The sequence below is a fragment of the Coregonus lavaretus genome (assembly GCF_964263955.1).
Source record: "Coregonus lavaretus genome assembly, contig: HAP1_SCAFFOLD_175, whole genome shotgun sequence".
Taxonomy (NCBI): Eukaryota; Metazoa; Chordata; class Actinopteri; order Salmoniformes; family Salmonidae; genus Coregonus; species Coregonus lavaretus.
In genome coordinates, this window is record NW_028164027.1 from 321,833 (window position 1) to 338,340 (window position 16,508).

The following is a 16,508-nucleotide window of genomic DNA, read 5'->3' on the forward strand; positions in this document are numbered from 1 at the left end:
ACTGTGATCAGCCTCCTCCTCTACCACACTGTGTTCAGTATCTCTACTGTGATCAGCCTCCTCCTCTACCACACTGTGTTCAGTATCTCTACTGTGCTCAGCCTCCTCCTCCACCACACTGTGTTCAGTATATCTACTGTGATCAGCCTCCTCCTCCACCACACTGTGTTCAGTATCTCTACTGTGATCAGCCTCCTCCTCCACCACACTGTGTTCAGTATATCTACTGTGATCAGCCTCCTCCTCTACCACACTGTGTTCAGTATCTCTACTGTGATCAGCCTCCTCCTCTACCACACTGTGTTCAGTATCTCTACTGTGATCAGCCTCCTCCTCTACCACACTGTCTTCAGTATCTCTACTGTGATCAGCCTCCTCCTCCTCCTCCACACTGTCTTCAGTATCTCTACTGTGATCAGCCTCCTCCTCCACCACACTGTGTTCAGTATCTCTACTGTGATCAGCCTCCTCCTCCACCACACTGTGTTCAGTATCTCTACTGTGATCAGCCTCCTCCTCCACCACACTGTCTTCAGTATCTCTACTGTGATCAGCCTCCTCCTCCACCACACTGTGTTCAGTATCTCTACTGTGATCAGCCTCCTCCTCCACCACACTGTGTTCAGTATCTCTACTGTGATCAGCCTCCTCCTCTACCACACTGTGTTCAGTATCTCTACTGTGATCAGCCTCCTCCTCCACCACACTGTGTTCAGTATCTCTACTGTGATCAGCCTCCTCCTCCACCACACTGTGTTCAGTATCTATACTGTGATCAGCCTCCTCCTCTACCACACTGTGTTCAGTATCTCTACTGTGATCAGCCTCCTCCTCCACCACACTGTGTTCAGTATCTCTACTGTGATCAGCCTCCTCCTCCTCCACACTGTCTTCAGTATCTCTACTGTGATCAGCCTCCTCCTCCACCACACTGTCTTCAGTATCTCTACTGTGATCAGCCTCCTCCTCCTCTACCACACTGTGTTCAGTATCTCTACTGTGATCAGCCTCCTCCTCTACCACACTGTGTTCAGTATCTCTACTGTGATCAGCCTCCTCCTCCACCACACTGTCTTCAGTATCTCTACTGTGCTCAGCCTCCTCCTCCACCACACTGTCTTCAGTATCTCTACTGTGCTCAGCCTCCTCCTCTACCACACTGTGTTCAGTATCTCTACTGTGATCAGCCTCCTCCTCTACCACACTGTGTTCAGTATCTCTACTGTGCTCGTACATCTTGTTAACTCAGTTGGAATGATAATGAGGCTCACCTCATCCAAGCCAGGTGATGGGTTAGGGTTAGGGTTAGGGTTAGGGGCAAGGCACATATTTACACAAGATGAAGAGAAAAGTATTGGATGGATCATTGCCCATGTTATCACCCCTAATGACAAGGCTTTAGACTGGATCCTTGCCCATGTTATCACCCCTAATGACAAGGCTTTAGACTGGATCCTTACCCATGTTATCACCCCTAATGACAAGGCTTTAGACTGGATCCTTACCCATGTTATCACCCCTAATGACAAGGCTTTAGACTGGATCCTTACCCATGTTATCACCCCTAATGACTAAGCTTTAGACTGGATCCTTACCCATGTTATTACCCCTAATGACAAGGCTTTAGACTGGATCCTTACCCATGTTATCACCCCTAAAGACAAGGCTTTAGACTGGATCCTTGCCCATGTTATCATCCCTAATGACAAGGCTTTAGATTGGATCCTTGCCCATGTTATCATCCCTAATGACAAGCCTTTAGACTGGATCCTTACCCATGTTATCACCCCTAAAGACAAGGCTTTAGCTTCCTGTATTTCTCTCTCCTCCACAGGAACAATTTACAGCCATGAGAGATCTGTACATGAAGAACGGCCAGGGCTTTGCCTTAGTATACTCCATCACAGCCCAGTCCACGTTCAACGATCTGCAAGACCTACGAGAACAGATCCTCCGAGTCAAAGACACTGACGATGTAAGTTATCACATACACACACATGAATACACACACACAGAAGACACACAACTACACTCACACACACATACACTGAGATCCTAGGAGAGCAGATAGCATGCTGCTACCTTGGGCAGATAGCATGCTGCTACCTTGGGCAGATAGCATGCTGCTACCTTGGGTTGATGGCATGCTGCTACCTTGGGCAGATAGCATGCTGCTACCTTGGGCAGATAGCATGCTGCTACCTTGGGCAGATAGCATGCTGCTACCTTGGGCAGATAGCATGCTGCTACCTTGGGCTGATGGCATGCTGCTACCTTGGGCAGATAGCATGCTGCTACCTTGGGCAGATAGCATGCTGCTACCTTGGGCAGATAGCATGCTGCTACCTTGGGCAGATAGCATGCTGCTACCTTGGGTTGATGGCATGCTGCTACCTTGGGCAGATAGCATGCTGCTACCTTGGGCTGATGGCATGCTGCTACCTTGGGCAGATAGCATGCTGCTACCTTGGGCTGATGGCATGCTGCTACCTTGGGTTGATGGCATGCTGCTACCTTGGGCAGATAGCATGCTGCTACCTTGGGCAGATGGCATGCTGCTACCTTGGGCTGATGGCATGCTGCTACCTTGGGCAGATAGCATGCTGCTACCTTGGGCAGATAGCATGCTGCTACCTTGGGCAGATAGCATGCTGCTACCTTGGGCAGATAGCATGCTGCTACCTTGGGCAGATAGCATGCTGCTACCTTGGGTTGATGGCATGCTGCTACCTTGGGCTGATGGCATGCTGCTACCTTGGGTTGATGGCATGCTGCTACCTTGGGCAGATAGCATGCTGCTACCTTGGGTGTTTCATTTCATTCCTCTCTCTCTACAGTAAACCAGGGGAGGATACTCACAGCAGAAACCCTTCATACCTAAGTGTTTAATGTGACCTAGGATATTATAAAACGTATCTCTCTCTCCCTATATTCTCTCCCTCTCTCTTTCCTGTCTCCACTCCTCCCTCCTCCCCCCCTCCTCCCCTCCCCCCTCCTCCCTCCTCCCCCTCCCCCTCCCCCCTCCTCCTCCCCTCCCCCCTCATCCTCCATCCTCCCTCCTCCCTCCTCCCCCCCTCCACCTCCTCCTCCCTCCTCCTCCCCTACCCCCTCATCCTCCCTCCTCCTCCCCCCCCCCCCCCCCCCCCCTCCTCCTCCCTCTCCCCCTCCTCTCTCCAGGTTCCGATGATTCTGGTGGGTAATAAATGTGATCTGGAGGATGAGCGTGTTGTGGGGAAGGAACAGGGACAGAACCTGGCCAGACAGTGGAGCAGCTGTGCATTCCTGGAGTCCTCCGCAAAGTCCAAGATCAACGTCAACGAGGTGAGCACAACACACTCACACCTCACACACCCTGCATCAGTACACACACCCTGCATCAGTACACACACCCTGCATCAGTACACACACCCTGCATCAGTACACACACACCCTGCATCAGTACCCACACACCCTGCATCAGTACCCACACACCCTGCATCAGTACACACACCCTGCATCAGTACACACACCCTGCATCAGTACACACACCCTGCATCAGTACCCACACACCCTGCATCAGTACACACCCTGCATCAGTACACACCCTGCATCAGTACACACACCCTGCATCAGTACACACCCTGCATCAGTACACACCCTGCATCAGTACACACACCCTGCATCAGTACACACACCCTGCATCAGTACACACACCCTGCATCAGTACACACCCTGCATCAGTACACACACCCTGCATCAGTACACACACCCTGCATCAGTACACACACCCTGCATCAGTACCCACACACCCTGCATCAGTATACACACCCTGCATCAGTACACACACCCTGCATCAGTACACACCCTGCATCAGTACACACACCCTGCATCAGTACACACACCCTGTATCAGTACACACCCTGCATCAGTACAAACACCCTGCATCAGTACACACACCCTGCATCAGTACACACACCCTGCATCAGTACCCACACACCCTGCATCAGTATACACACCCTGCATCAGTACACACACCCTGCATCAGTACACACACCCTGCATCAGTACACACACCCTGCATCAGTACCCACACACCCTGCATCAGTACACACACCCTGCATCAGTACACACCCTGCATCAGTACCCACACACCCTTCATCAGTATACACACCCTGCATCAGTAAACACACCCTGCATCAGTATACACACCCTGCATCAGTACCCACACACCCTGCATCAGTCCCCACACACCCTGCATCAGTACCCACACACCCTGCATCAGTACCCACACACCCTGCATCAGTACCCACACACCCTGCATCAGTACACACACCCTGCATCAGTATACACACCCTGCATCAGTACACACACCCTGCATCAGTATACACACCCTGCATCAGTATACACACCCTGCATCAGTATACACACCCTGCATCAGTACCCACACACCCTGCATCAGTACCCACACACCCTGCATCAGTATACACACCCTGCATCAGTACCCACACACCCTGCATCAGTACACACACCCTGCATCAGTATACACACCCTGCATCAGTACCCACACACCCTGCATCAGTATACACACCCTGCATCAGTACACACACACCCTGCATCAGTATACACACCCTGCATCAGTACCCACACACCCTGCATCAGTACACACCCTGCATCAGTACCCACACACCCTGCATCAGTACACACCCTGCATCAGTACACACCCTGCATCAGTACACACACACCCTGCATCAGTACCCACACACCCTGCATCAGTACACACCCTGCATCAGTACCCACCCTGCATCAGTACCCACCCTGCATCAGTACATTCCACATCTGGACACTCATTCGAGAGAATGATTGTTTCTATTGACACTGGAGTCTTTTCTAATCCAGTTTCAAACAACAGGTTCTCTACCTCCTATCAACAGAAACTTGAAACAACAGGTTCTCTACCTCCTATCAACATAAACTTTAAACAGGTTCTCTACCTCCTATCAACAGAAACTTTAAACAACAGGTTCTCTACCTCCTATCAACAGATACATTTAAACAACAGGTTCTCTACCTCCTATCAACAGAAACTTTAAACAACAGGTTCCCTACCTCCTATCAACAGAAAATGTAAACAACAGGTTCTCTAACTCCTATCAACAGAACATTTAAACAACAGGTTCTCTACCTCCTATCAACAGAAACTTTAAACAACAGGTTCTCTACCTCCTATCAACAGAAACTTTAAACAACAGGTTCTCTACCTCCTATCAACAGAAACTTTAAACAACAGGTTCTCTACCTCCTATCAACAGAAAATGTAAACAACAGGTTCTCTACCTCCTATCAACAGAACATTTAAACAACAGGTTCTCTACCTCCTATCAACAGAAACTTTAAACAACAGGTTCTCTACCTCCTATCAACAGAACATTTAAACAACAGGTTCTCTACCTCCTATCAACAGAAACTTTAAACAACAGGTTCTCTACCTCCTATCAACAGAAACTTTAAACAACAGGTTCTCTACCTCCTATCAACAGAAACTTTAAACAACAGGTTCTCTACCTCCTATCAACAGAAACTCACAGGACTAAACTAGGTTGCTGTTGTCAGTAGCAGTGTGGGATATTTAGATATTTAGTCTGAGGTTAATCAGTAACCTCACTGTCCATGGAGTTGAGCCTTCCTTCCTTCTGGGCACACTGTGATCGCCACTGTGTTTATAACTGCGACTGATGTCACCATACCTCCTGAGTCACACAATGGTGGTCTGTGTGTATGTGTGTATGTATGTGTCTGTGTGTGTGTGTGTGTATGCCACCAGAGACTACCAGCCAGCGACGTCCCCTCATCTGGCCTGCATCACCTCTACACACACACACATAAAACAAACAAATAGCAGCCTCACCCCCCTCCGTACACATACAAATCACTTTCCAACCTCTAGTCAAACACACACACACAGATGTCAGGCCGTCTACTTCAGTCAACAACCTTGTGTTTAGTTCCACCGGGATATGTTTGACAGTTGATTTTTGAACGCTGGAGCTGTTGCTTCAGAATAACACGTCTGATTTTTAGCAGCTTTGTGTTTCTTGCTCTGCGTTCAGTTTGATTACAGAGTATTTTGTGAAATCGCTGACGAAAAAAAATCTATTTTAATCTCAACTTGCAACTCAACAAAATGTTGGAAAAAGTCAAGGGGTGTAAATACTTTCTGAAGGCACTTAGATAATGAAGAGATGGCATTGGGGTTGAATTGTCTCAGCATCAGCAGAGGCCAAACCCTGTTCTGCTCTGAGTCAAGAGTCCACCAGCCAAGGCAGCACGTACCTGCCCCAGGCCTCATTCATTCATTCATCACTGTGATAGGCTACAGTATCTGTGAGGTCAGTCAGTGGGGTTTAATATGGGTTGACCCCTGACCCCTGGGGAGTTACACCACTATAAACCAGGTTTAATGTGGGTTGTAAACTGACCAATGGGGAGTTACACCACTATAAACCAGGTTTAATGTGGGTTGTAAACTGACCAATGGGGAGTTACACCACTATAAACCAGGTTTAATGTGGGTTGTAAACTGACCAATGGGGAGTTACACCATTATAAACCAGTTATCCCATTAAGCACCAGTCTCTAGCTGGTCTGAGCCCTGCTCTTGGTTTAAGTGGTGATAGAGATGATTCATTCTAATACAGATTACACATTCTAATTGAAATGATTCATTCTAATAGAGATGATTCATTCTAATACAGATTACTCATTCTAATTGAGATGATTCATTCTAATAGAGATTATTCATTCTAATAGAGACTATAGGTCTTTGGTTGATCCACAACCTGTGTCATTGACAACCAGCTGACTCCATCAGAATTATGTAATTGACAACCAGCTGGCTCCATTAGAGAGATGTCATTGTCAACAGGAAATGGGCTTTATGGGTAATGCCAGCCTAAGAGACATCGTTGTCTCCTGGCATGATAGCAGCCTCTCTCTCTCGCTCTCTCTCTCTCGCTCTCTCTCTCACTCACACACCTGATTTATATTGGTTTAATCACTATAATTATGCAATTGGCATCGAGCTGTAACCATTGATTATGTCCAAGGGGTTTGTTTTATGTCCGAAGCTTTTATTGCAGAGTGCAGATTCAGGACAGGAGGATGTCTGCTCCTAATGGACGTGATGTGGTGTGGTGTGATGTGGTGTGGTGTGGTATGGTGTGGTGTGGTGTGATGTGGTATGGTATGGTGTGGTGTGATGTGGTGTGGTGTGGTGTGATGTGGTGTGGTATGGTGTGTGGTGTGACGTGGCGTGGTGTGGTGTGGTGTAATGTGGTGTGGTGTGGCGTGGCGTGGTGTGGTGTGACGTGGTGTGGTGTGATGTGGTGTGATGTGGTGTGGTGTGGCGTGGTGTGATGCGGTGTGATGTGGTGTGACGTGGTGTGGTGTGATGTGGTGTGGTGTGGTGTGATGTGGTGTGGTGTGGTATGGTGTGTGGTGTGACGTGGCGTGGTGTGGTGTGGTGTAATGTGGTGTGGTGTGGCGTGGCGTGGTGTGGTGTGACGTGGTGTGGTGTGATGTGGTGTGATGTGGTGTGGTGTGGCGTGGTGTGATGCGGTGTGATGTGGTGTGACGTGGTGTGGTGTGATGTGGTGTGGTGTGGTGTGATGTGGTGGGATGTGGTGTGATGTGGTGTGGTGTGGTGTGGTGTGATGTGGTGTGATGTGGCGTGGTGTGGTGTGGTGTGGTGTGGTGTGATGTGATGTGGTGTGGTGTGGTGTGATGTGGTGTGGTGTGGTATGGTGTGATGTGGTGTGGTGTGGTGTGGTGTGATGTGATGCGGTGTGGTGTGATGTGATGTGGTGTGGTGTGATGTGGTGTGATGCGGTGTGGTGTGGTGTGATGTGGTGTGGTGTGATGTGGTATGATGTGGCGTGGTGTGGTGTGATGCGGTGTGGTGTGATGTGTGGTGTGATGTGGTGTGATGCGGTGTGGTGTGGTGTGATGTGTGGTGTGATGTGGTGTGATGTGGCGTGGTGTGGTGTGGTGTGATGTGGTGTGGTGTGGTGTGATGTGGTGTGATGTGGTGTGGTGTGATGTGGTGTGATGTGGCGTGGTGTGGTGTGGTGTGATGTGTGGTGTGATGTGGTGTGATGCGGTGTGGTGTGGTGTGATGTGGTGTGGTGTGATGTGGTGTGATGTGGCGTGGTGTGGTGTGGTGTGATGTGGTGTGGTGTGGTGTGATGTGGTGTGATGTGGTGTGATGTGTTGTGATGTGGTGTGATGTGGTGTGATGTGGCGTGGTGTGATGCAGTGTGATGTGGTGTGATGTGGTGTGGTGTGATGCGGTGTGATGTGGTGTGGCGTGGTGTGACGTGGTGTGGTGTGGTGTGATGTGATGTGGCGTGGCGTGGTGTGACGTGATGTGATGTGGTGTGATGTGGCATGGCGTGATGTGGCGTGGTGGGGTGTGACGTGGCGTGGCGTGGCATGGCATGGCGTGATGTGGTGTGATGTGGCGTGACGTGACATGGCGTGACGTGACATGGCGTGATGTGGTGTGGTGTGGCGTGGCGTGGTGGGGTGTGGTGTGAGTTATGTAACTCTCTGGGTGTGTGACAGTGACAGCTACTATTACCCCTAGTCATACAGCTTTGGATATTACCCCTAGACATACAGCTTTGTATATTACCCCTAGTCATACAGCTTTATATATTACCCCTAGTCATACAGCTTTGTATATTACCCCTAGACATACAGCTTTGTATATTACCCCTAGACATACAGCTTTGTATATTACCCCTAGTCATACAGCTTTGGATATTACCCCTAGTCATACAGCTTTATATATTACCCCTAGTCATACAGCTTTGGATATTACCCCTAGTCATACAGCTTTATATATTACCCCTAGTCATACAGCTTTGGATATTACCCCTAGTCATACAGCTTTATATATTACCCCTAGTCATACAGCTTTATATATTACCCCTAGTCATACAGCTTTATATATTACCCCTAGTCATACAGCTTTATATATTACCCCTAGTCATACAGCTTTGGATATTACCCCTAGTCATACAGCTTTGTACATTACCCCTAGTCATACAGCTTTATATATTACCCCTAGTCATACAGCTTTATATATTACCCCTAGTCATACAGCTTTGGATATTACCCCTAGTCATACAGCTTTGTACATTACCCCTAGTCATACAGCTTTGGATATTACCCCTAGTCATACAGCTTTGTATATTACCCCTAGTCATACAGCTTTGTATGTTACCCCTAGTCATACAGCTTTGTATATCACCCCTAGTCATACAGCTTTGTATATTACCCCTAGTCATACAGCTTTGTACATTACCCCTAGTCATACAGCTTTATATATTACCCCTAGTCATACAGCTTTATATATTACCCCTAGTCATACAGCTTTGGATATTACCCCTAGTCATACAGCTTTGTACATTACCCCTAGTCATACAGCTTTGGATATTACCCCTAGTCATACAGCTTTATATATTACCCCTAGTCATACAGCTTTGTATATTACCCCTAGTCATACAGCTTTGTATATTACCCCTAGACATACAGCTTTGTATATTACCCTAGTCATACAGCTTTGTATATTACCCCTAGACATACAGCTTTGTATATTACCCTAGTCATACAGCTTTGTATATTACCCCTAGACATACAGCTTTGTATATTACCCTAGTCATACAGCTTTATATATTACCCCTAGTCATACAGCTTTATATATTACCCCTAGTCATACAGCTTTGTATATTACCCCTAGTCATACAGCTTTGTATATTACCCTAGTCATACAGCTTTGTATATTACCCCTAGTCATACAGCTTTGTATATTACCCCTAGACATACAGCTTTGTATATTACCCTAGTCATACAGCTTTATATATTACCCCTAGTCATACAGCTTTGTATATTACCCCTAGTCATACAGCTTTGTATATTACCCTAGTCATACAGCTTTGTATATTACCCCTAGTCATACAGCTTTGTATATTACCCCTAGTCATACAGCTTTATATATTACCCCTAGTCATACAGCTTTGTATATTACCCCTAGTCATACAGCTTTGTATATTACCCCTAGTCATACAGCTTTGTATATTACCCCTAGTCATACAGCTTTGGATATTACCCCTAGTCATACAGCTTTATATATTACCCCTAGTCATACAGCTTTGTATATTACCCCTAGTCATACAGCTTTGTATATTACCCCTAGTCATACAGCTTTGTATATTACCCCTAGTCATACAGCTTTGGATATTACCCCTAGTCATACAGCTTTGTATATTACCCCTAGTCATACAGCTTTGTATATCACCCCTAGTCATACAGCTTTGTATATTACCCTAGTCATACAGCTTTGTATATCACCCCTAGTCATACAGCTTTATATATTACCCCTAGTCATACAGCTTTGTATATTACCCCTAGACATACAGCTTTGTATATTACCCCTAGTCATACAGCTTTGGATATTACCCCTAGTCATACAGCTTTATATATTACCCCTAGTCATACAGCTTTGGATATTACCCCTAGTCATACAGCTTTATATATTACCCCTAGTCATACAGCTTTGGATATTACCCCTAGTCATACAGCTTTATATATTACCCCTAGTCATACAGCTTTGGATATTACCCCTAGTCATACAGCTTTATATATTACCCCTAGTCATACAGCTTTGGATATTACCCCTAGTCATACAGCTTTATATATTACCCCTAGTCATACAGCTTTGGATATTACCCCTAGTCATACAGCTTTGTACATTACCCCTAGTCATACAGCTTTGTATATTACCCCTAGTCATACAGCTTTGTATATTACCCCTAGTCATACAGCTTTGTACATTACCCCTAGTCATACAGCTTTGTATATTACCCCTAGACATACAGCTTTGTATATTACCCCTAGTCATACAGCTTTGTATATTACCCCTAGACATACAGCTTTGTATATTACCCTAGTCATACAGCTTTATATATTACCCCTAGTCATACAGCTTTGTATATTACCCCTAGTCATACAGCTTTGTATATTACCCCTAGTCATACAGCTTTGTATATTACCCCTAGTCATACAGCTTTGGATATTACCCCTAGTCATACAGCTTTGGATATTACCCCTAGTCATACAGCTTTGTATATTACCCCTAGTCATACAGCTTTGTATTTTACCCCTAGTCATACAGCTTTATATATTACCCCTAGTCATACAGCTTTGTATATTACCCCTAGTCATACAGCTTTGTATATTACCCCTAGTCATACAGCTTTGTATATTACCCCTAGTCATACAGCTTTGTATATCACCCCTAGTCATACAGCTTTGTATATTACCCCTAGTCATACAGCTTTGGATATTACCCCTAGTCATACAGCTTTGTATATTACCCCTAGTCATACAGCTTTATATATTACCCCTAGTCATACAGCTACTATTACCCCTAGTCATACAGCTTTATATATTACCCCTAGTCATACAGCTTTGTCTGGTGAAATAAAAGAATCAGATCATTCATTCATTCTGACCAGTTTGTGATACTATAAATACACTATTGTCTAAGATACTTCATATAATCTAAAATACTTCATATAGTCTAAGATACTTCATATTGTCTAAGATACTTCATCTTGTCTAAGACACTTCATATTTGACTGCAACATTTTGAGAATATATCTACAGTTGCCCTGAAGGAGTCATTATCTATCATTATCCATAAATATACCCTTGGGTGATGTTCATCGAGTTCTCACAGATTGAGACGTGATTTGTCTGTCTAGTAAATATTGTGGCCTGAGGTGTCATCTTGCTGTCTGGTTGGGATGTGGGTCACGTCACTCACACTGTCCACTGAGATCTGGTCTGAGCCTTGGGCCTGACTGACTCTAAAACCATCTATCTGACAGTGTGTGAATCGATCTAAAGGCACTATGGGTCACTGGATAACAGTAAAGTCCAATGGCACTCTGCTATCTACATGTGTTCTCTCATGGTCTTGCTTTTTGAAACCAAGACACCTTTGACTGTTTCTTAACATTATACCCATGGCTAGCCACTGTTTCTTAACATTATACCCATGGCTAGCCACTGTTTCTTAACATTATACCCATGGCTAGCCACTGTTTCTTAACATTATACCCATGGCTTGCCACTGTTTCTTAACATTATACCCATGGCTAGCCACTGTTTCTTAACATTATACCCATGGCCAGCCACTGTTTCTTAACATGAGACCGTGTCTAACTTGTATCTAACCATTGTTGTGTCTCTCTGTGTTTCAGATCTTCTATGACCTGGTCAGGCAAATCAACAGGAAAACCCCGGCGCCAGGCAAGGCACGCAAAAAGTCAAACTGTCGGCTCCTCTAATATACACAGCCGCTCCGTTGCGCTGAGCCAGGTGAGAACCACCTGTAGGAGTCAGAATGCCACTTGCCTAATTGAAAAAGAGAGTTGAGGCATTTGGCTGCGGCCTCCTTTTGTCTTAAAAACCCAGGAATACCTTGTGCGAGTATTTCTCCCACTCATATTTAGTGACATAAAATGTTGCAGTTAGAATTGTAATTAATTGTAATTAATGTCTCTTCTCCTCTCTCTCTCTCTCCTCTCTCTCCATCTACCCCCCCCCCTTCTCTCCCCCCCCCCCCCTTCTCTCTCCTCGCTCTCCCTCTACCCCCCCCTTCTCTCTCCTCTCTCTCCATCTACCCCCCCCCCTTCTCTCTCCTCTCTCTCCCTCTACCCCCCCCCCCCCTTCTCTCTCCCGCTCTCACCCTCTACCCCCCCTCCCCCCCCCCCCTTCTCTCTCCCGCTCTCACCCAGGTCTGATTTGCTGCTGTCTCTCTCAGCAGTGCCAGCATTCCGACGTTACTAAAACCTAACATCGAATGGACTTTCCTGTGTGGTGACGCCCCTTTAACAACAACAACAAACAAACAAACCGACCAACGGATTCAAAGCTACAATACATCAGTTTTTGCACATAGATTAACCATTATCACTCTCCAGTGTCGCGAGAACAAGATTTCTACTTATAAATATATATATTCTAACTGTATGCAACTGAAATGGAAAAAAAATTAAGTCAATAAAATAAAGTAAATTTATAAATAAAATAGGTAAAATCAGTCAATATGAATCAAAATAAATCCCGATCCCTACACAGTGTTATTGCTAATGGAGACAGTAACCGTAGCAACGGATGTCTAACCAGAATGTGCACGTTGCCGTGGTGAGTAGCTACAATGATGCGGTATTTATAAGCACCACTATTTTAGCCGGATAAATAAAAGAGAAAGTTCCAGAGAGCGCCTATATAGCCCAGTTCATACCGCTAACTTGCTCCTGTGGTTTCTTTTCTAACTTTTTATTTGTGCTTTATTTTTTTTCCTTCGATCATTCAACATAATTTTTTGCTGTCTTTTATTTCTTTTTAAATGACTAGATTTGTCTCTACTGAGACATGCTATACTGCGCCAGCTATTGATATGAGTTTTATTTTGAGGGGTAAACCTGTGAATCCAACAGTGATTATTATATGTGAGTTTTATTTGAGGGGTAAACCTGTGGATATTATATGTGTAAAAAGAAGAAAAAAAGTTTAATGTTTTTTCAGTCACTATCATATTGTCTTATTAGCCTAAATATGTTGCCTTCAAATGTTTTTTTTTTTTTCTATCTGGAGAATCCAACTATGATCCAATCATCCTTCTATCTGGAGAATCCAACTATGATCCAATCATCCTTCTATGTCATGCCTGGGTTTTGTTGTGTGCGTCTGAAATGGCACCCTAGTGCACCACCTTTGACCAGAGCCTTATGGGTTTCCCTATGAGCCCTGGTCAAAAGTAGTGCACTATATAGGGAATAGGGTGCCATCTGGGAGGCAGCCCTTGTGTTGTTTACAAAGATGTTTGTACAGTGGGGTTTTTCAATTGGGGTTGTGGTCAAAGAGGTACTGGACATTTTAACAAGCCACCCAAGTTCTGAGACACCAATGGCCGACGTGACTGCGCGATCCTCATCAGGTTTTTTTTTCTTTATCCTTCCAAGGCCGTCTCTCATTGGTTGGTTTGTCCAGTTAGCCAATACCCTCTCACGGAATCTGCGATCTACAACAGGAAGTATAGATTTTTTTAAATGAGGGTTTTTAATATGAAACAAATAAACAACAAAATGTCATTGGTGATGTCATTCTCCACACTTCTGTCGTTGTAGAGCAGAGTTTCTCAAACTGGGTCCTGGGGACCCCAAAGGGTGCACCTTTTATCACTACACAGCTGATTCAAATAATCAAGCTTGATGATTATTGGGATCATCTGTGTAGTGCTAGGGCAAAAACCAAAACATGCACCCAGGTGGAGCCCCAGGACCGAGTTTGGGAAACGCTGCTGTAGATTCTCACCAGCCTCTTTCCCCTTCTCCCTCCCTCCCACAGTCCCTCTCCTCTATCTCCCCCTGTCCCCTATTCTCTTTCCCCTTCTCCCTCCCTCCCACAGTCCCTCTCCTCTATCTCCCCCTGTCCCCTATTCTCTTTCCCCTTCTCCCTCCCTCCCACAGTCCCTCTCCCCCATCTCACCCCTATCCCCTAGCCCCTCTCCCCCATCTCACCCCTAGCCCCTCCCCCCATCTCCCCCAGCCCCTCCCCATTGCTTGCTAATGCATCTGTTGTCAGCTGAGGATATGAAAACCAAATATTGGATCCTGTCAGTAAAGAAACTTGCCTGTTAGTGACTGTTTCACCTGTGTAATACTTGGTTTGACCTGTTTCCTGTCAGTCAGTCTGTCGGATGATGATGATGATGATGACGTGATGAAGATAGTGATGATGAGGAACCGTGTGGGGTTGTTATCTGTTCCATAGTGAATGTGGGGGGAGGGGGGACAAACTAATGTGTTCGAAGCAGCAGGGGAAAATATTGAAATAAAAGAAAAGAACCACAGCAACGTAGTGATGATGATGATGATGATGATGATGATGCAGAACTTGGATGATAGGGGGTTGCGTCCCAAATGACACCCTATTCCCTACATAGTGCACTACTTTTGACCAGAGCCCTGTGTGCTTAGGTTGCCATTTGAGACACATCCAGGGAGGGAGTGAGGGAGGGAGGGGGGGTTAAAGTTGCACGTTTGTTGTGAGTTGCGTGACCTCTGTTGACCTCTTGTAAGAGAATGCCTTTGTTGCTTTGTGTACTGTGATGACAACCAACAACATCACTTCCTGGTGGATAGACCATGTGTACCATGTCCCCTTACAGAGCCACAGTATTTGAAATGCAACATCACCTGCTTATTATGGGGAAGGGGAAGGGGAGGGGTGGGGAGGGAAAAGGGGGGTGGCCAAATGTAAACTAAAAAGCCTTAATTGAAGTGGTGTATTTTGTATAACCCAGCATCTGTAGTTCAATAAATTGGATTGCCATGCAACGGCGTCGCCATGACGCCGGTCCGCCGCCGGAATCATCTGTGTTGTTGTTGTTTTTGCCATACAGATTGTTTTGTCTCTGTGGTTTAACCATACATATTGTTTTGTCTCTGTGGTTTAACCATACAGATTGTTTTATCTCTGTGGTTTAACCATACAGATTGTTTTGTCTCTGTGGTTTAACCATACAGATTGTTTTGTCTCTGTGGTTTAACCATACAGATTGTTTTATCTCTGTGGTTTAACCATACAGATTGTTTTGTCTCTGTGGTTTAACCATACAGATTGTTTTATCTCTGTGGTTTAACCATACAGATTGTTTTGTCTCTGTGGTTTAACCATACAGATTGTTTTATCTCTGTGGTTTAACCATACAGATTGTTTTATCTCTGTGGTTTAACCATACAGATTGTTTTATCTCTGTGGTTTAACCATACAGATTGTTTTGTCTCTGTGGTTTAACCATACAGATTGTTTTATCTCTGTGGTTTAACCATACAGATTGTTTTGTCTCTGTGGTTTAACCATACAGATTGTTTTGTCTCTGTGGTTTAACCATACAGATTGTTTTATCTCTGTGGTTTAACCATACAGATTGTTTTATCTCTGTGGTTTAACCATACAGATTGTTTTATCTCTGTGGTTTAACCATACAGATTGTTTTGTCTCTGTGGTTTAACCATACAGATTGTTTTATCTCTGTGGTTTAACCATACAGATTGTTTTGTCTCTGTGGTTTAACCATACAGATTGTTTTATCTCTGTGGTTTAACCATACAGATTGTTTTATCTCTGTGGTTTAACCATACAGATTGTTTTATCTCTGTGGTTTAACCACCTCCCCATCTTCTGATGCACATGTGTCAAACTCATTCCACGGAGGGCAGAGTGTCTGTGGGGTTTCACTCCTACTTGATTGATAAATGAAGGTCACTGATTGGTAAGGAACTCTCACCTGGTTGTCTAGGTCTTAGTAAGGAACTCTCACCTGGTTGTCTAGGTCTTAGTAAGGAACTCTCACCTGGTTGTCTGGGTCTTAGTAAGGAACTCTCACCTGGTTGT

At 45.3% G+C, this 16,508-nt stretch overlaps 1 protein-coding gene across 1 annotated transcript; it reads left to right on the top strand.

The window, feature by feature from the left end:
• The first annotated feature begins 1,777 nt into the window (after positions 1–1,777).
• On the top strand, positions 1,778–15,479 carry LOC311117534 (ras-related protein Rap-1b). The gene is made up of 4 exons (XM_084192454.1): positions 1,778–1,975; positions 3,178–3,321; positions 12,305–12,422; positions 12,842–15,479. Exons 1-3 carry the CDS (start codon positions 1,850–1,852, stop codon positions 12,389–12,391), a joined length of 357 nt encoding a protein of 118 aa, XP_084048580.1. The 5' UTR covers positions 1,778–1,849; the 3' UTR covers positions 12,392–12,422; positions 12,842–15,479.
• The last annotated feature ends 1,029 nt before the right edge of the window (positions 15,480–16,508 follow it).